This window comes from Lissotriton helveticus, chromosome 11, assembly GCF_964261635.1.
Source record: "Lissotriton helveticus chromosome 11, aLisHel1.1, whole genome shotgun sequence".
Lineage (NCBI taxonomy): Eukaryota > Metazoa > Chordata > Amphibia > Caudata > Salamandridae > Lissotriton > Lissotriton helveticus.
Window position 1 is genome coordinate 1,004,128,359 of NC_136072.1, and position 23,407 is coordinate 1,004,151,765.

Below are 23,407 nucleotides of genomic sequence, written 5' to 3' on the forward strand. Positions count from 1 at the left end.
ACCGGGACACAGTCATAGGGGTAGAGGGATTGTTCCATCCTGAGATGGGAAACCTACTTCCAGGACCAATGACCTACTCAAGGAAGGGTAGTAGTGTCTCCGGAGGAAGCTTGACCGAAGCTGAACTAATAGACAGGAGGGAGAAAAGACAATTAAAGTTGGAATTAGCCAAATTGGAACAGGGGAGGTAGGAACAGAGGATGGCTCATGAGATAAAACAGAGAGCTAGAACTCAAGGCCCTACAGTTAGGGCCCTCCAATTCTCCGAATGGTGGCAACGAAACCAGAGAACCAACCAGGGAATCCAGACCCTACTTACCTAAAGACATAGTTGCCAGCTATAGCCAAGGGGATGACATTGCCAAGTGGCTGGCTGCCTATGAGGTCTCCTTAAGAGCCCATGGGATCCAGGAGAAACACTGGGGGGTGGTTTATACAAGTACATGCCCCCTACTGGACGGGATACACTATTGGCCCTAGAGCAGGATGAGCAGACCTACTACCCCACCATGAAAGTGGCGCTGATTAAAAAGTTTGGGCTGACTCCTGAGAAGTACAGGCAAAAGTTCAGGGGGAGTCACAAATTAAGCACCCAAAACTGGGTGGATTTCCTGGACTATGCAAGGAAGGCATTGGAGGGCTGGATACAAGGCAGCGAGGTGAGGGACTATGAGGGGTTATATGACCTTTTTCTCAAAGAGCATCTACTCGAGAAATGTTTTCCCGAGCTGCGTCAACACCTGGTGGATAGCAAGCTGACCAACCCCCGGAAGCTTGCAGAGGAGGCGGACATCTGGGCAAGTACCCGGGTGTCCTCAAATGGGACTGGAGGGGATTCCCAAAGGGCCGGACAGGGCGCCCCCCAGAAGAAGGAGGGGGGAGATAAAAAGCGGGAGTTCTCTAAAGGTCCCCAAAACAGTTTCCAGAGTAAGGGAACAGGATTCACCCCTAAGGCTAACCCGCCCAGAAACCCTCATCCTGGCCAGAGCCAGCAGTCAAGGGTTGTCCACTGCTTCGAGTGTGGTGGTGTTGGACATTATAAGGGAGATGTCAGGTGCCCAAAGAGACCACCCCCTCCCACCAGAGGAAAAACCCCGGGAGTAGCTAGTGTAGCGCTCGGGGAGGAGTTGCCCTTAGATAAGGGGGTGAGTGGGCGGGTGTCACCTTAGTGTCCCTGGGAGATCGGGAGATGGTTCCTAAGATCCAGGTGCCCTCAAATACTGTAAAGTATGGGCAATGGGTCACCATCAATGGCCAAAGAGGGGAAGCTCTGAGAGACACAGGAGTCAACTGGTGTCTCCAGAGCAGGTGATTCCACATGTACTCCACCCCGCCGCGATGGCTGACGGCAGATTGGGCTACTACCCTGTGGCCGAGGTTCCATTTGAGTGGGAAGGGGTTGCAGGTTCACTTCGAGTTGCCGTAAGCCCTGCCGTGCCAGTCGATTGTCTGCTGGGAAATGACATGGAGCACAATGTCTGGAAGGAGGTGGAATACCAGACTCATTCGGAGATGCTGGGTACACCTGACTGGGCCTGTGCAAGCACAAGGTCTGCGACTACCCGCAGAGGGAGTTCGCCTGGGTTGGAGCCTGGAACAATGGCCCAGCCCGCTGCCAAAAAGGGAAAGACACGAAGACAGGAGAAGCCTGCTTCGGCTTCCACGCCCCATGAGACAGATCGAACAATGGCCCAGCCCGCTGCCAAAAAGGGAAAGACCCGAAGACAGGAGAAGCCTGCTTCGGCTTCCACGCCCCATGAGACAGATCGGCCACCTGCGGTGGTGGGCCAGGAGTCCGTGGAGGAGGAAGTAGTCTCCCTGGAGGACTTACCTATCCCTGCCGCGTGGCATGTGGAGGGAGGGCCTACTAGGGAGGAGTTTTGTAAGGGCCAGAAGGAGTGCCATACCCTTGAGGGACTGAGGCGACAGGCCGAAGCCCAGGCGGCAGGGAACGTTGCAGGGCACTACCACATTTACTGGGAGGATGGACTCCTCTACAGTGAACCCAAGGTACCCTTGCCCGGTTCATCACAGGCCTTGGTAGTCCCTCAACGATACCGAGCCTTTCTTCTAGAATTGGCTCATGAAATACCCTTGTCAGGACAAGACCTTTGCCCGGCTTGTCCCTCACTTTTACTGGCCTCAGATGAAAGTGGCGTCTGACACCTACTGTCGGACATGTGTATCCTGTCAAGCCAGTGGGAAAACAGGGGTGAAGCTGAAAGCTCCCCTGGAACCACTACCTGTCGTTAGCACCCCCTTTGAAAGGGTGGGCATCGACATTGTGGGGCCATTGGATCCACCAACAACGGCTGGTCACAGGTTTATCGTGGTTCTGGTGGATCACGCCACGCGGTACCCAGAGGCAATTCCTCTGAGGACTGTCACTGCACCTGTAGTGGCTAGGGCCCTGATGGGGATCTTCACCCGAGTGGGTTTCCCCAAGGAAGTTGTGTCCGACAGGGGGACCAACTTCATGTCAGCATATATGCGGGCAATGTGGAAGGAGTGTGGAGTGACCTACCGGTTCACCACTCCATACCACCCCCAGTCCAATGGACTGGTAGAGAGGTTCAACAAGACCTTGAAAGGCATGATAAGAAGTCTGCCTGAGAGCCTGCGGAGGAAATGGGACGTCCTCCTGCCCTGTTTGCTATTTTCCTACAGAGAAGTGCCGCAGAAGGGAGTGGGCTTCAGCCCCTTTGAGCTGTTGTACGGGCACCCTGTGCGTGGACCTCTCAGCCTGGTGAAGGATGGATGGGAAAAGTCTCCCAGAAAGCCTCCTCAGGATGTGGTGAGCTACATGCTGGCCTTCCGGAGCCAAATGGCAAAGTTGTGGAAGCAAGCTTCTGACAACTTGGAAGCCAGTCAGGCAGTGATGAAAGAATGGTACGACCACAACGCTCACCCGGTGGAGTTGGAGCCTGGCCAGAAAGTGTGGGTGATGGAACCTGGAGAGCTAAGTGCCCTTCAAGATCGTTGGGCAGGCCCCTTTGAGGTGTTGGAAAAGAAGGGTAAGGCCACCTACCTGGTGGATCTTAAGACCCCTCGACAGCCCCTACGGGTGCTGCATGTCAATCGCCTCAAACCCCACCATGAGAGGCCCGAGGTCATCTTGATGATGGTGACTGATGGTGCCGAGGAAGCAGAAAGCGAGCCTCTCCCTGATCTCTTCTCGTCTCAAGAGAAGGATGGGTCGGTGGAGGGAGTGATTCTCTCCCCATCTCTAACTCCTGAGCAGTGAGAGGACTGCCGCCAGGTATTGGAGCAGTACTCCTCGTTGTTCTCCCTTGTCCCGGGAAGAACCCACCTGTGTACCCATGATGTGGACACAGGAGACAGCCCACCAGTGAAGTCAAAGACCTACCGGCTGTCAGACAAGGTGAAGGCCAGCATCCATGGTGAGGTTACCAAGATGCTGGAGCTAGGAGTTATTGAACCTTCCAGTAGCCCTTGGTCCAGTCCGGTGGTTCTAGTGCCAAAAGCTGCTCCACCGGGCACCACTCCAGAACTGAGATTCTGTGTGGATTACCGGGGACTGAACTCAGTAACCAAGACTGATGCTCATCCGATCCCTAGGGCGGATGAATTGATTGACCGGCTGGGAGCTGCCCAATATCTGAGTACCTTTGACCTCACTTCCGGGTACTGGCAGATCTCCCTTACAGATGGAGCAAAGGAAATGTCAGCTTTCTCCACGCCTGAGGGACACTTCCAGTTCTGCGTGACGCCCTTTGGGCTCAAGAACGCCCCTGCCACTTTTCAGCGGCTGGTGAATCAGGTCCTCTCCGGAATTGAGGGTTTCTCCGCTGCTTACCTGGATGACATTGCTGTCTTCAGCAGCAGTTGGGAGGACCATTTGCAACATTTGCAAGCAGTTCTCCAGGCCCTGAAACAAGCTGGCTTGACAATCAAGGCCAGCAAATGTCAGATTGGGCAGGGATCGGTTGTGTACCTAGGTCACTTGGTGGGTAGGGGAACAGTGCAGCCCCTCCAGGCAAAGATTGAGGCAATCATGGCCTGGGAACCCCCCAAGACCCAGACTGAGGTCCGAGCTTTCCTGGGCCTCACAGGTTACTACCGTCGCTTTGTGAAGGGGTATGGCACTATTGTAGCACCTCTCACAGAGCTTACCTCAAAGAAACAACCTCGACGGGTAGTTTGGACAGAGGCTTGTCAGCAAGCCTTTGAAAAATTGAAGCAGGCAATGTGTGCAGCACCGGTCCTGAGGGCCCCAGACTTCTCCAAGGAGTTCATTGTCCAGACTGACGCATCAGAGCATGGCATTGGGGCAGTGTTATCGCAACTCAATGAAGAGGGTCTGGATCAGCCTGTAGTCTTCCTATCCAGGAGACTGCTTCCCCGGGAACAGAAGTGGAGTGCAATTGAGAGGGGAGCTTTTGCGGTGGTGTGGGCTCTGAAGAAGTTGCGGCCATACCTTTTTGGCTCGCACTTCCTGGTTCAGACTGACCACCGACCCCTTCGTTGGCTGATGCAAATGAAGGGGGAAAATCCCAAGTTGTTGAGATGGTCCATCTCCCTACAGGGAATGGACTTCCGGGTGGAACATCGGCCTGGAGTGGACCACGCCAATGCAGACGGTCTCTCTAGGTATTTCCGCCTTAGTGATGAGGACTCCCAAGGGGTTGGGTAGCTCTCCCCACTTTCAGCTGGGGGGACGCGTGTTAGACCTCTCTGCCTTTGGGTAGTCCCTCCTATTTATTATTTATTTTTGTCCCCTTTTTGCCCCTCATCCCTTTTTTAACTTTTTGTGTCCACTGGATTGTTTTTACGGTGTTGTCCTAGGGGTTAGGTGTTCTTGCCCTCATGGTCCTTTTTCTTGAGGCCTAGGTGTCTTTCCTGATTAAAAACTAGAGGATACCTAAAATGGTGGCTTTTAACTGCCATAACTGCCAACCTCTGAGGAAGCCCCATAGGATAGCATAGAGACCTTCCAGAATCTTCTGGACCCTACTGGACCCTGGGTGGCCAGCCTATAAAAGGACAGGGGCAAGGTAGCCATTTTGTGTAGTCTAGTGAGCTTGAGGAGTGAGGCAGTGGTGAGGGGAGGTGGACGTGCAGGAAGTAGTTAGTTCATCAGAGAGATAGACAGCCTCTTCGTGAAGACGTTTCCCCCCTAGCCCCTGACCAAACCCTCTTGTTAGATTTTGCCATCTGAGGGAGTCGGCTCGGCAACTACAGTTGGCCCTCTTGAGATCCTCTGGCCCCTGCTTTCCTAGAACCTAGCTGCTGACTGGGAAAATTACCCCCTCTCTAGTCCGCCTTACTGGTTTCCCAGCGGTGAAGACCGGAGCAAGTTGAAACGCCCTGCGCTGCCCGAGGAGCCTCTGGAGCGGAGGCGAGTGTCTGTGGAGGTGGTGCCGGGCAAGGCGCATGAGCGGAGGAGCACTGATCCTCGCGCAGGTCTAGAAGTGCGGCCGTCAGTGGTGTGGAGCGGGGAAGCGCTGAACTCCGCGCAGGCCCAGGAGCGGTGCTCGTTTGACAGCGCGAGTGAGGCGGCGCTTTGTTGAGACGCTGCTCTCCCACGCCTGTGCAGAGGCGCGACCGACGAGGGAGCGGCGAAGACAGCATGGGTGACTGGATCACCGGCAGCCCCAGACCGGCCTCCCCTCGGTGCTGGCGTGTGGGCGCTCGACCTGATTTCCGTGGGAGGAGCCGCCGGGAGAGGAGAGCTGGAGGACTGTTCCCGCACCTTGCTCTGATCAGCCCCAAGTAAGGTGGAGGAAAGGGGGAGAGATTGTTGAGTGACTGGGGGATCAGCCGTGAGGCCAGAAAGGAGTACTCTCATGCCCCCCTGATTCCGGGATTAACTGACGGAGCTCACTCACGGCCCCTGATTCCGGGGATAACTAAAAGAGCTCTTTCACGCCCCCTGATACCGGGGATACCTTTAAATCTAGCCCTGACAAGGTGGAGGAAGATCGTATTTGAAAGTCATCAGGGTTAGAAGTACAGAGGAATAAGTGTAGCGGAGAGACACCACAGTGCTGGAGAAGTGAATTGAGTTACTGTGGTTAATAAAGATGGGGGTTGAGGTCTGATGTGGAATTTTCTTACAGAGGTGGAAGGGGAGGAAAACCTGTGACTTCACCCTGTACTAGTACTGGAACACGCTATAAAGGAGTTGATTGTAGCATTGCACATGACAACTGAAAACCTGGGGTTACTCACCTATTGTGGGAAAGGTGTCACACAGTGGTTATCAAGGTAACCTTCCAGGGCCCTATGGCTTGGATATTCCCATAGTATTAGACTGGAGTGGGTCAAATTTTAATGATTGAAATTGTTCTTTTATGTAACCAGAAAACCTCTTATTGTGTGGGTAATCTATTGTTGTAGAAGGTGCTAATTTTGAGCGTTAAGACAGTGCATCCTAGGTAAGCTCTCTGTGAAGAGTCGAAAAGCCAAAAGGCTACTGAACTGAGTTCTACTGATGTTACAGGATATGTGTGAGAAGAACGGGTAAAAATGTACAGTGTATTAAATTGTTGAACTACGGAGGAGAGAGAAAAGCTAACAAAGTATTTTTATAAAACAGCTCATATTTTTCCAAATTGGTGTAGTGTCCTTATTTTTGAGTGGTGGATGTCTTGTTACTGAAGGGTGTGACGCAAACTTAACACATGTACCTTTGAGTTAGGCCTTCCCACTTAGTGCCAAGCTACCTTATGTGACTTGGAGGTCCCAGGTCCAACACCCACCTTTTCTGCTAAACCTCTAGGTGTATGAATCCCAGGTCTCCATCCGCTGTAGCTTACTTCCCTTCTTTTTGCAAAGCGCCGGGACGCCCCTTTACTGGGGCAGCCGTGCGCTATATAAGATCCCATAACATTAACATTAAAATGTATTGATATTTTGGAATCGTGGCATCTCTTGTGGAATTTGTTAATTACATGTTTATTAACTTTCATTCTGAGCACGCCACAAGGAACCTTTGTTCTACTTGTGATAATATGCCCTGGTTCCAGGTGGTATTTGGGCAGCCCCTTTTTCTAGAAACGTTCAACACCCTGGCAGGAAACACAATTACGGACATTGTGCCCCTTCCCTCTGACCCTCATAGCCCACATTGTCACCCTGGGGTTGACTGCTACCCCATACAAAGTGCACTTTGGATAGACACACAAGTGTTCTTCGCAACAACAACCGAGGTTTAAGCTGGAGGATGTCTGGTATAATTCAGGGGCAGTATATGACTAGTCACCTCTGGCCACATAATACTGATTCAGTATTGGTAGATAAAGGTCCTTGTGAATACAGAAATGGTGTCCTTTTTAGCTTTCATCCTACTACCTGCAAAGACACCCTCACATAATTTGGCGATGGATTGGTAGTCTCGGGTACCTATGTGAGGCAACAAGCCTTCCCATGTCTTCGCATAATAGTGCAACAGGCAATAAATAGAAGGCATTGGGTTCAATCCCAGCATGTCCAACTGGTCTTCACAACATGGCCTCATCACCTACCTAATTTCATAGTGATCATGACATCATGCAATGATTTCGAACAGTTTCAATTTGTTTTGAAGAAAATAATGATAAACCTGAATAGGTATTCACAACCTCCCCAAAACCCTGCCATAAAATGTACCTGGACTCGCCTCCTTCCTCTACGTGCTCACAATGAACAGAATTCATGGAACTGATTCGGGTATAATCCTGGGGAGTGAGGTACAGGTACTTAAATCCCTTCAAAAGAAATAAGACCAGTCATTCAGATTTCATGCGGACACAAAACAAGAACTAGCAGTTTTATGCAAATTATATAACTTAAGCATATTTGGTAGGAGGAGAAACAAAAGGATTAAGACGTTGATGAATTGTAAATGACGTATTATGAAACAATACAAAAATTAAAAGCATATTGTTAATTTATTTGCAGACACTATACTAAGTCGATGGACTAGTTAACTACTTTTTAAACTATGCCTTTTTTGCAGTGGCCAATTGCTGGGTTAAATTGAATAGTGGAAAAACAGAGGTCATGATCCTAGGTAACAACACTAGTTACTGCACACCAAACTGCTGGCTTGATAGATTTGAACCTCAGCGCACAGAGGGACTGCTGGAAATGTTTCCTGATACAGACTGGCACCTGGAGAGGATTCAAAAGCTAAGGAATCTGGGGCCAGATGTCTCCATCTGATATTGTCTTTTGAAGTCCAAGTAAGGAAACTAGTGGCAGGCTGGTTAAAATCTTGAGAACCATCAAAACGGTATTGAGAATTCTACCTATTACTTCCCAAAGAACTGTGGTTCAAGCTTTAGTGACCTCTTGTCTGGACTACAGCAAGACTGCTGATGAGGGTGCCTAGGCATCACTCCGCCTCCAAGTTACCTGCCAAACCTAATTGGTTTGCAATCAAAAAAGGGTTCCATTTTAAGCGCTGGGTAACACATATTGTGCCTCCCACAACACATGCCTGATCTTACCACACTGTCTTGTTCAGCCCTTTGTGCCATTAAGATCCTTAAGATCTTCTAATGAGCAGCATGCACAGATTCTAAAAATTCATAAAAGCAGATGCAGGGTGGGTCTTTTATTTACCTGGCAGCCAAACCTTGAAATTCCCTCCCCATAGATTTTGCAGGTCTCCGGAGGAACTCAGCTGCAGGAAGTCTCTCTAGTCCTGGGAGTCATTCACTTATCTCCCGAGGAGGGCTGAAGGCATGTTGAAGGAACTCCAATGAGCAAAAGAGTTGACAATGCACGTTCCCGCCGGTGACCAAGATATCGAGCCGGAGTTCTTCTCATTGCTGGAAGACACCCTGAGCCTCCTTAGAGTGTAGCTGCCATTCGTGATCAGCTGGGAATAGCCTCTGACTTCGTCCACACTGGCATTTCAAGATCTCGCCAGGTTGTGTACGACCAGGGAAATTCCCCGATGATCCACCCAGTTCCAGGACCCCACCTTACACTGTTGGCTGTTAGGACCTAAACCAGCCTCCTTTTGATGCATGGTAGGAAGGCCTTTAATGCCAAAACTCCAGCATGTTCATGTGGAGGTGGGTCTTTACAGGAGACCAGCGTCCTCTGATCTCTAACCCTCCCAGATAACCTCTAAATCCCAGTAGCGAAGCATCCGTCACCACCAAGAGCTCTGGATGGATTAAGGAGAGGAATCTGCCACTTGTCCAAACTGCGGCCAAATGTCTTGGACTTGATGATCCAGAGGGTTAACCTGATAAATTGCATCCAGAATAATTCCAATGTCAGGGGGCATCTGCAAAGGAGTCTGGTGGGACTTCAACACTACGAGAATGAACCCTACTGATGTGAGGAGGTTTGTGGTTGTCTGGAACTTTACATTTCATTGCAGAGCACGCATGTGCCACTTTGCATAGTTGATGAGGTTGAAGAGGCTAACAGGCCAAGAAATTTTAAAGCAGCTTTCATTGTGATCCAAGAAAGGGCCTGAAAAATTTAGATCATTGCCTGAATGACCTGGACACATGGTAGAGGGAATGATGTGTAGCCTGGCCTCTTGAAAGGGCTCTATGACGGAGGCACGCAAGGTTCAACCACGCTTGCCTCTACCACACAGCCCAATCCACGAATGCGACTTAATCACACATTTCTTTACCACACATGCCTTTACCACGCAATTCCGTGGTAAAGGCATGAATGATAAGGGTGTATGTGTGGCAAAGTTTGTTACTACTCTGGCCCCCCTCTTCCTGCCCTCAGCCTTAAATTATAAACCCCCTACTTCCCCCCGCCCTAAGTCCAAAATTACAAATCCACTACCTGCCCACCTGCCATAAGCCCTAAATTACAAACCCCTACCTGGCCCCTCCCTAAGCCCTAAATTGCAAACCCCCTACCTGCCCCCTGAGCCCTTAAAACGCCCCATTACGTAATTACTCCCCCAAACCCTGCTCATAAAGCTACCTCAACCTCCTCCTCCAGCCCTAAGCCCTAAAAACTTACCCCTCCTTAAAAGTAGCTTGACTCCCTCTCTGAGCCCTAAAAACTTGCCACCGATCCCCCCCAAAAGCCACCCCCAGACCCAGACCCACTTACCTGTCCTTGCCCGCTTCCCATCACTTCTGTTCCTGTTTCAGGTCCCCGCCCACCCGAATACTAGAGCGAATTTGCCTTAACCACGCAAATGCGTTGTTAGAGCAAGAGTAGACCTGTAAGCATAGCGAGTCCCTCGCGCCTCCTCTAGAGTACAAGTAACAGGAATGGGCTGACTTCCACTGGACTTCTTATGTGTTTTAATGGACTTACCCAAAGACTTTGACCGCAAAAAAGATCTGCCACCGGAACAGGTCGGCACTCTTGACTTCGAGCGGGAGTGGGCTTTGCTTCACATTCTTGGATGGCCAACAGATTTGTCTAGGCGCAGGTAGTCGCAGGCCTTGGAGTCATGCACCAAGCACGAGGAATAGAGAGACACCTCGTGGGGATCTGTCACAGACATCTGTTTGCTAAATTCCCTACAAAGCCTAAACTCTGTTGTCTGAGGGGGTGACATGTTTCCTTGCACATGGGCAAATTTTGAAGGAGAACAATCACATCTAAGAGTGAAGAAAAAGAAGAGCAGAGCTCCTGATCAGCGTTTGAAGGCGTGGAAAGAAAGGAACCTCCGTCAGAGCTCATGTGACATCTATATGCAGTTCTACTCTTCACTTTTGGAACAAAACTGAGTCAACGTAGAGTTGTACTGTCACCCACTGACACGTAGGAGCAATGCTTTTGAGTATTCCTGATCCAGTATGGTGTCTGGGGATATTCCCAAGGTAAGAAACCTGCAGTTAGATGTATACATCATAACCCAATAAATACACTGTGTTGGAAATCAGGACCTGTTAGCAGTGTCCCCCCCCACTTCTTGCCCCATTTGAGACCCCTGGATGCTGGTTTTCTAACTCCAAGACTGCCCTGGGCTTTGCTCTGGGCAGGCCAAGGGCCAGTTCTATGTTCCAAATGAACAAGTTACTTACCTTCAGGAACGCTTTTTCTGGTGGATACAATATCTGCCTGTGGATTCCTCACCTTTTGAATACCCCCTGCGCCAGCATTTCGCTGGAAATTTCTTTCCTAGCTCTCCCCACGCCGATGAGGACGTCACTATAGACAGGCTCTGTTCACGGCACCGCGTGACGTCATCGGAGCCACAAAAGGACCTCGTTGGCGTGCGGACGTCAGTTCCACCCATTTTTTCTGTGCCACCGAGGCAAACAGGCGGACCGACACATTTTCAAATATGTACAAAACATATCAAATATATATACACATATGTAAAATCATAATTGCATAATCAATATAGATACAGAGAAATAGCAATCGAAAAGCATTTATCATTATTAAAATATAAACATGATTAAAATAAAACATTTTTTGGTAGAACCAGGTGGACAACGGGGAGGCGGGTGAGGAATGCACAGGCAGATATTGTATCCACCAGAAAAAGCGTTACCGAAGGAAAGTAACTTGTTCTTCTGATGGCTACTTCTGCCTGTGGATTCCTCACCTTTTGAATAGACTCCCAAAGCTGTACCTCTCCCGGGGGAGGGTGTCCACCTGACTAGACCAAAAAATCTTGTAAAACAGAACGAGCAAAATGGCCATCCCTCCTAACCTCAGAGTCCAAGCAGTAATGCTTTGCAAAGGTGTGGAGGGAGGTCCAAGTTGCCGCTTTACAGATATCAATAACAGGAACACCTCTAGCCAAAGCAGAAGAATTAGACTTAGCTCTGGTGGAATGAGCTCTGATACCTTCTGGAGGGTCCTTCTTGGCCGGGGTGTAGCAAATCTTGATACACAAGATAATCCACCTGGAAAGCGTCCTCTTGTGCACTGCCTTGCCTTTCATTTCCCCAACATAGCCAACGAAGAGCCGATCGTCCAGCCTCAGATCACAAGTTCGATCCAAATAAAAGCTGATAGCTCTTTTAGGGTCCAAACGATGCAGCCTCTCTTCCTCCTTGGAAGGGTGAGTGGGGAGGATAAAAAGTGGGTAAAGTAATGGATTGTCCCATGTGAAAAGGGGTAACCACCTTGGGAAGGAAAGCAGCCCTGGTCCTTAGAACCAACTTATCCCGTGAATGGTTAGGAAAGGAGGTTTGGAGCTAAGAGCTTGAATCTCACTTACCCTCCTAGCCGAGGTAATGGCAATCAAGAAAACCGTTTTAAAAGAAAGAAGCCTCAACGGGCAAGAATGAAGAGGCTCAAATGGCAAACCCATTAAAAAATGTAAGGACTAAATTCAGATCCCACTGAGGCATAATGAAAGGTGTGGGAGGGAATTTATTTATAAGGCCCTTAATGAACCTCATAACAATGGGGGACTAAATAAAGAAGGCTGGTCCAGCAAACATATAAAGGCCGACAAAGCCGATAAATAACCCTTGACAGTAGCCACAAGCACAACCTTGCTGTGCCAAGAAAAGAGAAACCTCCAAAATATTAGACAAACGGCCCTTATGAGTGTCAATGTCTCTCTCCCCGCACTACTTTACAAATCTGGACCATCGGGAAGAGTAGACAGATTTAGTGGAGTGTCGCCTGGATGATAAAATAACGTCCACTATATCTGGCGGGAGAGAGAAAGAACTCAGGTTGCCCCGTTCAATCTCCAGGTATGAAGGTGCAGGCTCTGGAGGTGGGGGTGTAGAACCTGCCCCTGCGACTGCAAGAGGAGGTCTGCCCTGAGAGGGAGACGGAGCGGAGAGTGTGATGAGAGGTGAAGTAGATCTGTGTACCACACCCTTCTTGGCCAATCCGGAGCAATCACTATGACTTGGGCCCGGTCTTGGCGAATCTTCCTCAGAACCCGAGGAATCCAGGGTATGGGAGGAAACGTGTAAAGGAGTTGCGAGCCCCAGTCTATCTGAAACGTGTCCCCCAACGCTCTATGCATCGGACATTGGAGACTGCAGAACAACGGGCAGTGCGCGTTCTCCTGAGTGGCAAACAGGTCCAACCGAGGAGACCCCCACATCTGAAAGATGTGATGGACCACCTCTGGATGAAGCCGCCACTCGTGATCGGCCGAGTAACGCCGACTGAGACTGTCCGCACAAACATTTAGCACACCGGCCAGATGATTTGCAAAGACACAAATCCGTTGGCCCTGAGCCCAGGGCCAGAGTCGCAGAGCCTCTCGACGGAGACGATACATCAACAAACAGAGAGGTACAGGGTTGTATCACATCGCAGTAGTGTTGTCCGTTAGAATTTGAACTGACTGACCGCGAAGGGAAGGGAGAAAGGCCTTGAATGCCAAACGTATCGCCCGCAATTCTAGCGGGTTGATAGGAAGCAACCTTTCCTCTGGAGACTAAAGACCTTTGACTTCCAGATCCCCCAGATGAGCACCCCACCCAAGAGTGGAGGCATCCGTGATCACTGTGGCCTCCGGCAGAGGAGACTGAAAGGGCTTTCCTTGTGACAGGTTGCCCTGCACACTCCACCAAGTCAGCTCCGCTGCAGCTTCTCTGGAGATTCTGATTTTTTCCCCGAGAATCTCCGTTGCACTGATACCACTGCTTGCGGAGGCACCACTGGAGTGCCCTCATGTGCCAGCGTGCATGGTTGACCAACAGAATGCAGGAAGCGAACAAACCTAACAGGCGTAGAACCTTCAGGACTGGAACAACCGCTCCATCGTAAAACAAAGGAATCATCTCCTGTATGTCGAGAATCCTCTGTGGAGGAGGGAATGCTCGACACAGTTGTGTCCAGTATTGCCCCTATGAACAGGCTGCACTGAGAAGTCACCAGGTGTGACTTGGGTACATATATTGAAAAACCCAATTTGAACAACAGATGAGTTGTCATTTGCAAGTCGCGTGAAACCAACTCTGGAGACTCAGCGGCCAGTTGTCCAGGTAGGGGAAAACAGGCACCCCTAACCTACTGAGATGAGCCACTACCACTGCCATCACCTTTGTAATGACACGAGGTGCGGAAGTAAGACCGAACTGAAGGACCGCAAACTGGTAGTGTTGCTAACCCACCGTGACCCGGAGGTACTTCCGATGCGACTTCAGGATGGGAAGATGAAAATACGCATCCTGTAGATCGATAGACACCATCCAGTCCTCTTGTTGCAGCGCAAGAAGAACCTGAGCCAAGGTCAACATTTTGAACTTCTCCTGCCTGAGGTAAAGGTTCAAAATCCTGGGCCCCACGATTGGTCTAAAACGACCATCCTTTTTGGGGATCAGAAAATAACGGGAGTAGCAACCCTGACCCCTTTCCTGCTCCAGAACCACTTCTATCGCACCTTTTTGAAGCAAAGTAAGAACCTCCTGCTGTAAAAGCAGTCAGTGGTACTCTGAACACCCACCCTGACGAGGAGGGTAAGGAGAAGGATACTCCAAAAAGGGAAGGGCGTACCCATTCTCTGAAAGATTCAAGACCCAACGATCGGACGTGATCAGTCTTCAATCTTGTAGAAAGTGGGACACTTGACCTCCAACCGGACCAACATGTTCTAAGATGGGGGATCTAGAACTGCTTTTCTGTTGTACCAACGGTGGCGGGAGGGGAGGTAAAGGAGGAGGAAGAGGATTGCTGACGATTTGCTACCCTGAGGCCTCTTTTACTCTTCCCTCTGTATGATCTGTACAAGGGATTTTGTTGTTGGCTCTGCTGAGACTGCTGGCGGCCACAAAAGGAAGCAGATCTCCTAAAGACACAACATCTTTTGTAGCCATAACCTCTGGACTGCACCTGAAGGCCTAGAGATCTTACAGTAGCCCTGCTGTCTTTAAAACGTCCCAAGGCTGAGTCTGCCTTTGAACCAAAGATCTTTGACCCATCAAAGGGCAGATCCAGCAAAGTCGTCTGAACATTAGCTGAAAATCCAGAAGACCTGAGCCATGCCTGTCTCCTAGTTGCCACAGAAGACCCCATCACATGAGCCACAGAGTCAGCAGTGTCCATGCCTGACTGAATCACCTGACGTGTTGCAGCCTGTGAATCCGAAAGGACTTCCAAGAAGTTGGCACAATCCTCCTCAGGCAACTTCGGAGCCAATTGTACAACAGAGTCCATTAATGCATGAATGTATCTCCCAAGAAGGCAAGTTGCATTAGTTGACTTTATTGGCAGAAGAAAACACCTTCTTCGCAGCTTGCTCCATCTTTTTTGAATCTCTATCACCTAAAATGGTAGGGAAAGCATCAGACGATTGCTTTGAACAAGAAGCCTGGACGACTAAACTCTCCAGCGTCGGATGTGAAGACAAAAACGCCGGATCACCAGGAGCAGGCATGTACATTCTTGAGATAGAACGAGATACAGCCGGTGCAGATAAAGGCTTCTGCCAAACTTCTAAAATTGGATCTGTTAAAGCTTCTGTAAAAGGAAGCAACGGCTCAGAAGTTGATGACGACCTCGAAGAGTGAGAAGACAAAGACTTCTCTCTCTTCCTACCTCTCTTCTCCTTGATGGCTTTAGCCATAAACAACTTGGCCTCACGCTCTTTAATCGCCTTCAGATTCACTTCACTGCAGCTTCGGCAATCCTCGATGTCATGGTCCGAAGATAGGCACCGTGGGTCTGTGATTGACATGTCCTCCACACTCTCTGCAGGGTTTAAATCCGGTCTACCCGGAAGTAGACATTCTGTAACAATAAGGAGATACAAAGTTGACCTCAATGAAAATGGAGAGCCCTAGAAAAAACTGTTATGCCTCGACGGCGTGGAAAAAAGGAAACTGACGTCAGCACGCCGACGAGGTCCTTTTGTGGCTCCGATGACGTCACGCGGTGCCGCGAGCGGAGCCTGTCTATTGTGACGTCCTCGTCGGCGTGGGGAGAGCTAGGAAAGAAATTTCCCGCGGAATGCTGGTGCAGGAGGTATTCAAAAGGTGAGGAATCCACAGGCAGAAGTATCCATCAGAAACCCACTGCTATGCTGAAAACACAAGCAAAAACATACATGCAGTAGGGTACACTGTGTATTAGGGTGTACCTATGATTGGCAAAGACCTACTCTATAAGTCCCTAGAAGATAATGGGGCAGGGGTATAAAAAACTACCTATAAGTCCCTAGCATATAATAGGGCACTGCAGTTTAGAGGCCAGCAGCCCTTTTTGCGCTTTCATGTGGGCACTGCTGAGCATCTGGGGTCATTTTAAAAGTAGCCCTGCATTACAGCACAGTTTTTAAATGAATTTTTTTTTAATGAAAATTGTGCCCAACCTCGACTTGGTAGGGGCACTTAGAAGGTGATAATCTACATTATTCTTACATATTAGGTACACCCCACGGTGTACCTAATGTCCCGGGGTGAGGGTGTGGGAGGAGTCATGTAATTATAAACTGGGTCCTTATAAAATGTTATATATGTCCTGGGTATAGATAAACTGCACATTTCACTACCCCCATTGTAGTAAAGTGCCTCCCAAAAATCCACTTCCGTGCTATGAGCACTGTGCAGTGGAGATCTACACTATTCTTCCATATTCAGGACCCCCAAGGTCTCTCCTAGGTGTCCCTAGGGTGGAGGGCATGTAGATATAAGCACGGCCCTTATAAATATGTTTTATATAATCTGTTAATATGGACAGTACACATTTCAGTTTCCCCATTGTAGATGCCTCGCCCCAAAGGATAACATTGTAAAAGTTTATGAATGCATAAATCTTTTAGGACTTGAATAAAATATCATTCATAGACTTAGGAGAATGGTTTTGATAACTCCAACACTATGCTATTGTTAAATTTATCCTAACTTGTACAGAAAAGAAGTGTCTGTAAGCCAAAATGCAGCCTTCCTGCAGTCTTCCCTGATTGGTCAGAGTTAACAGAATTAGCCAGGTTGCTTTGATACAGTGAAAAATGGCTCACTCAGGGAGAGGCTATCTGCTGGAGAGAGCTCTGCAACATTGGGTCGTAAAGCATGAAGCTTCAAAGGTGGAATAGGATAGGCAGGGAATGGCAGGTCTATCTACCCCCATCCCCTCTGACCCAGCCAGATGGCAGGCTTAAGGAAGGAATCTGCAGATGTTAGGGGGTGGAGAGCCATACTGAGAGCTGGCCTAGTTACCTCTTCATGCTCTGCTGAGATCAGTGTTATGTAGTGCCATGAAAATGTCAGTGAGGAGTTTGAATTCTGCTAATTTTTGTATGCGGAGCCGGTAGAAATAACTCCGGTGTTGAGTGATGTGGCGGGATGGAAGTTTGGCGTGGGAGGTTGAGAGTGATTCTGGCTGTTGAGTTCTAAAAGGTCTGCCGCTTTCTGGTGAGTTTTGTTGTTGATCCCTGCATTGAGGGTGTACTCATAATACAGTTTACATGTAACAAGGTTATGTGTTGACGGTTTACTGGGTGTTGTTTGGGAGCCATTTGAAAATCTTCATCAGCATCTTCAGGGTATGGAAGTATGAGGCGGTGATGACGTTGACTTGGGCAGTAATGAACAAGTTACTTACCTTCGGTAACGCTTTTTCTGGTAGATACAATATCTGCCTGTGGATTCCTCACCTTGTGAATATCCCCCTTGCGTCAGCAACATTCGGAAATTATTTTTGTAGCTTCGCGCCGACGTGGACGTCATAGAGACACGGCTTAGCACGCGACTCCGCTGACGTCACTGACGCCTAAAATAGGCCCATGCCGGCGTGATGACATCAGTTCCGCCCTTTTTTCCGTGCCTTCGAGGCACACGGACGGACCAATGACAGTAGACATATACACAGTATACGCAGTACAAATATCACGGTAACACACACAGTGTCAAGCAAATGCAATAAAACATTTGAAATAAACAACTCCTTGACAATAAAATAAATACATTACAGAAACTTTGGTATAGAAGAGTGGACAACGGGGAGGCGGGTGGGTCAGTGAGGAATTCACAGGCAGATATTGTATCTACCAGAAAAAGCATTACCGAAGGTAAGTAACTTGTTCTTCTGATAGATACATCTGCCGTGTGGATTCCTCACCTTGTGAATAGAGTCCCACAGCAGTCCACACTCCCGGAGGAGGGCGTCCACTCTTCTAAACCAGGAAATCCTGGAGGACAGAGCGCTCAAAGTGGCGTCCCTCCTCACTTCGGAATCCAAGCAGTAATGCTTCGCGAAGTGTGGAGGGAAGACCAAGTTGCCGCCCTACAAAGATCCTCCACAGGAACACCTCTAGCCTATGCCGAGGTTGAAGACTTAGCTCTGGTAGAATGAGCCCTTATACCCTCTGGTGGTTCCTTACCCGCCAAAGAGTAGCAGATCTTTATACAGAGGACGATCCATCTTGACAAAGTTCTTTTATGGACCGCTCTTCCTCTCTTGCAGCCAGCAAACTCAATGAAGAGCTGGTCATCCAACCAACAGTCTTTAGATCTGTCCAGGTAAAAGGACACCACCCTTTTGGAGTCCAGACGGTGTAATCTCTCCTCCTCCTTGGAAGGGTGAGGGGGAGGATAAAAGGTAGGGAGGGTAATGGATTGACCAAGGTGGAAAGGAGACACCACCTTAAGCAGAAAAGCAGCCCTGGTCCTAAGAACCATTCGAAAAGCATGAATGGTCAAGAAAGGGGGCTTGGAACTAAGAGCTTGAAGCTCACTTACCCTCCTTGCCGAGGTTATTGCAACGAGGAAAACTGTCTTAAAAGTCAAAAGCCTCATAGGACATTTGTGAAGAGGCTCAAAGGGAGCACCCATCAAAAAGGTCAAAACAAGATTTAAGTCCCACTGAGGCACAATAAAAGGAGTAGGAGGGAACTTATTTGTGAGGCCCGTCAAAAATATTAAAACTACAGGAGATTTAAAAAGAGACGGCTGGTCAGGCAAGCAGAGAAATGCTGACAGCGCAGAAAGATAGCCCTTCACTGTGGCAACAGCAAGCCCTTGCTGCGCCAGAGAAAGGGCAAACTGGAGAACATCAGACAAATGAGCTCTCAAAGGGTCAATAGATTTCCCCCCACACCAAGTGACAAATTTTGACCATCTATAAGAATAGATGGACTTAGTGGAGTCACGCCTGGCCGACAAGATGACATCCACCACATCAGGCGGGAGGGAAAAGGAATTCAGGTTGCCCCGTTCAATCTCCAGGCATGAAGGTGTAATGTCTGGAGGTGGGGGTGTAGAACCTGCCCCTCCATCTGAGAGAGGAGGTCTGCCCTGAGAGGGGGACGGAGCGGCGGGTAAGAGGAGAGGTGGAGAAGATCTGTATACCACACCCTTCTTGGCCAGTCCGGGGCGACCAATATGACTTGGGCCCGGTCTTGGCGAATCTTCCTCAGAACCCGAGGAATCAAAGGTATGGGAGGAAACGCGTAAAGGAGTTGATTTCCCCAACTCAACTGAAACGCATCCCCCAAGGCTCCTTGCATCAGAAACTGGAGACTGCAGAATGACAGGCAGTGAGCATTCTCGCGAGTGGCGAACAGGTCGACCCGAGGAGTCCCCCACATCCGAAAGACGTGCCGAACCACCTCCGTGTGAAGCCTCCACTCGTGGTCGGCGGAGAACTGCCGACTGAGACTGTCTGCATGAACGTTCAGAACTCCGGACAGATGATTTGCCATCAGACAAATCTGATGGTCCTGAACCCAGGACCAGAGACGCAGAGCCTCTCTGCAGAGACACTGAGACCCCACTCCTCCCTGTTTGTTGATGTACCACATCGTGGTCGTGTTGTCCGTCAGGACCTGGACCGAACGACCGCGAAGGGAAGGGAGGAAGGCCTTGAGCGCCAAACGTATCGCCCATATTCTAGAAGGTTGATGTGAAGCAACCTTTCCTCTGGAGACCAAAGACCCTTGACCTCCAGATCCCCCAGATGAGCACCCCACCCTAGAGTGGATGCATCCGTTATCACTGTGGCCACCGGAGGAGGCAACTGAAAAGGCTTTCCCTGGGACAGGTTGCCTTCCACGCCCCACCAAGATAAATCCGCTGCAGCTTCTCTGGATTCAGTGGAGTGCCCTCATGTGCCAGTGTGCATGGTTGACCAACAGAATGCATGAAGACATCAGACCGAGCAGGCGAAGGACCTTCAGGACTGGAACGACCGCTCCATTGTAAAATTAAAGAATCATTTCCTGTATGTCGTAAATCCTTTGAGGAGGAGGGAATGCGCGACATACAGTTGTGTCCAGTACAGCACCTATGAACAGGTTGACCTGGGAGGGCACCAGGTGAGACTTGGGTACATTTTTTGAAAAACCCAACCTGTACAACAACTGGGTTGTCTCTTGCAGATGATGAAGCACTCTCTCTGACGACTCTGCTTTGATCAGCCAGTCGTCCAGATAGGGGAATACTGGAATCCCCGACCTTCTGAGATGTGCCGCCACCACTGCCATCACCTTGGTGAAGACTCGAGGCGCAGTAGTAAGCCCAAACGGAAGGACCGCAAACTGATAGTGCTGCGATCCCACCGTAAAACGGAGATACTTCCTGTGCGACTTCAGGATTGGGATGTGAAAATACGCATCCTGCAAGTCGAGTGACACCATCCAGTCTTCTTTCAGAAGCGCCTGAAGAACCTGAGCAAGGGTGAGCATCTTGAATTTCTCCTGTTTCAGATAGAGATTCAAGATCCTGAGATCCAGGATTGGACGAAGTCTGCCATCCTTCTTGGGAATCAGGAAATACCGGGAGTAGCATCCATGACCCCTTTCCTGCTCTGGGACCACCTCTATCGCACCCTTTCTTAACAATGTCTGCACTTCCTCCTGCAGAAATAACATATGTTCCTCGATTCAAAAACCTTAACAAGGAGGGTAATTGGGAGGGAATTCCCGAAAGGGAAGGGCATACCCATTTTCTACGAGATTGAGAACTCAAAGATCTGATGTAACCGATTCCCAATCCCGTAGAAAGTGGGTAAGCCGACCCCCCACCGGACCCACATGATCCTGAATGGCGGATCTAGGACTGCTTTTCTGTGGCTGGGGGGTTGGAGGAGGTGGAGGAGGAAGAGGCTTGACGCCCTCGAGGACGTGCCCTTTGCTTTCCCCTGTATGACCTATACAAGGTATTTTGCTGCTGCTGCTGTTGTTGCTGCTGATGACCTTGTCTATAGGTACGAAAAGAAGAGCGTCCAAAACCTCTGAACTTTCTGGTCGTTGAACCTCTTACTTGAAGACCATGAGATCTAGCAGTTGCTCTGCTGTCTTTAAATCTCTCTAAGGCGGTATCTGCCTTCTTGCCAAAGAGTCCAACTCCATCAAATGGTAGATCTAACAATGCAGATTGCACATCCATAGAAAAATCCGAGGATTTCAGCCAAGCTGATCTTCTTGTGGCAACTGCAGTGCCCATGATCCGTGCCACAGAATCTGCAGTATCTAAACCGCTCTAGATAACTTGACGAGCTGCCGCTTGAGTATCAGATAATACCTCCTCAAAGTCACCCCTGCAGTCCTCTGGAACTTTTGGAATCAACAAACGCATTGAGTCCATAAGTGCGTGTACATACCTCCCCATGAGACAAGTGGCATTCGTTGACTTTAATGCCATACTTGCGGAGGAGAAAGTTTTCTTGGCCACTTGATCCTGCTTCTTGGCCTCCTTGTCACCAGGCACTTGGGGAAAAGCACCAACCGACTTTTTAGAGCACCCAGCCTAAATCACCAGGCTTTCAGGAGAAGGGTGAGATGACAAAAGGGCAGGGTCTTCGGGAGCCACCCTATATCTCCTCGCGACACTTTTTGAGACAGCAGGAGCAGAAAGAGGCTTTTTCCATACCTCCATAATAGGTTCAGTCAATGCCTCATTAAATGGGAGTAACGGTTCCACAGCTGAGCTAGGTGAATGGAGTACTTCTGTAAGCAGATTTGACTTAAACTCAACAGTTGGTAATGTCAAACCTAAAAGTCCTGCTGCCTCCCCCATTACCACGTGATAAGGTTGGACATCCTTTGAAGGCGTATCCGGACCTGATGGCAATTCCCACTCTGGGGAAAAATCAAGGCCACTAGCATCAGCCAGCTCTTCGAAACAATCCTCATCCAGTTCACCTTCTTCCAAGTCTGGGTGAGACTCGCAATACCTCCGTTCCTTCAGGAGGCGTTGTGCTTCCCTCCTGGATCTCTCTTTTACACGGGTTGCAGTCGGATCCACCACCGACTCCGACGGAGCCGGAGCCGACGTCGGTACAGAATCCGAAGGCTTAGATGGATGTTCCAATGACCTGCTTGGAGCGGGCGACGCCGGTACCGGAGTCGTCGACTTCGGTCGAGTCGGCGTCGACCTCGGCGGAGCTGGGTACTGCCACAGCGGCGTCGGGGCTGGCATATACCGCATGAAAGGTGCCGGGGCATAAGAGTGTGGAACACCCAAATTAAATTGCATTGGACCCATGGGACCCGAGGGTGCACCAGAGGGGTACCATGATCTCGAGAACACCCCATACATAGCGTTCAGGAACGCTGATGGATCCTGACCTGGTGCAGGAAAAGGTAGATGATCACCCTCAGGCTGATCTCGAGGCAGATTCGAATCCGGCTCTTCCACAGGCGCCGATTCTTCTTCCTCATTAGGAACTTCCTCCACCTCCTCTTGAGCCAGAGACGGAGTCGGAGTCGGATTGGAAATCGGAGTCGGAGATTGAACTTGTGACTCCGAAGGCGAGGCTTCACCTTCCCGATCCGAAGTCTCTTGCGGTGGGATCGCCTTCGATCTAATCTTCTTGGGCGATCTCAACTTCGAGCCCGACTTCTCACCCGAATGATGTCGAGACTCATGCCTCCTTTTCTTGTGCTTCTTATGCGACCTCGAAGCATGATCCGACGAAGACTTCGAAGCCGATGCCTCTCGAGATCTTGATCTTGATTTTGACCTTGACCTCTACTTCCTCGAGCGGGATCTTGAAGACTTCTTTCCTTTATCGGTTTTCAGCTTCGCCACAAGAAGTTTGGTCTCCCTCTCTCGCAGGGCCTTTGGGTTCATTTTTTGGCACGACGAACATCCATCCACGTCGTGGTCGGAGCTTAAACACCAAATACAGTCCTGGTGTGGGTCCGTAACGGACATCATTTTCCCGCACTCCCTGCAGTGCTTAAATCCAGTCTTCTTTGTCGACATTATAGGGAGACAAAGAGGCACGAGAATAAAGAAACGAAGAAAAAAGTAACAGAGTTACCAAAAGCTACTGAGTATCCCGAAACCGTTAGCGTCGATGATGTGGAAAAAAGGGAACTGATGTCATCACGCCGGCGTGGGATGCCGTGTCTCTATGACGTCCAAGTCCACGTCGGCGCGAAGCTACAAAAAGAATTTCTGAATGTTGCTGACGCAAGGGGGATATTCACAAGGTGAGGAATCCACACAGCAGATGTATTTATCAAAAGTCAAAGTTCCTGCCAATGACAATCCCAAACTTCTTGGCACAGGTGTCGGGGGAGCTGTGTCGGTTCTAGCTCTAACACCTGGAGGAGTCCCAAGGTGAAGTGCTCTTATTGAAGATCACAATT

General features: G+C 49.7%; 1 protein-coding gene across 10 annotated transcripts in view; it reads right to left on the reverse strand.

Annotated features, from left to right (window-relative positions):
• ACACB (acetyl-CoA carboxylase beta) overlaps nucleotides 1–23,407 on the reverse strand; it is a 2,338,068-nt gene that overhangs the window by 638,228 nt on the left and 1,676,433 nt on the right. For all 10 annotated transcript variants that reach the window (XM_078667379.1, XM_078667377.1, XM_078667383.1 and 7 more), the window contains one exon: nucleotides 7,612–7,709. In XM_078667379.1, the coding sequence (XP_078523505.1) occupies nucleotides 7,612–7,709 (98 nt within the window). The remainder of the gene's footprint in view (nucleotides 1–7,611; nucleotides 7,710–23,407) is intronic.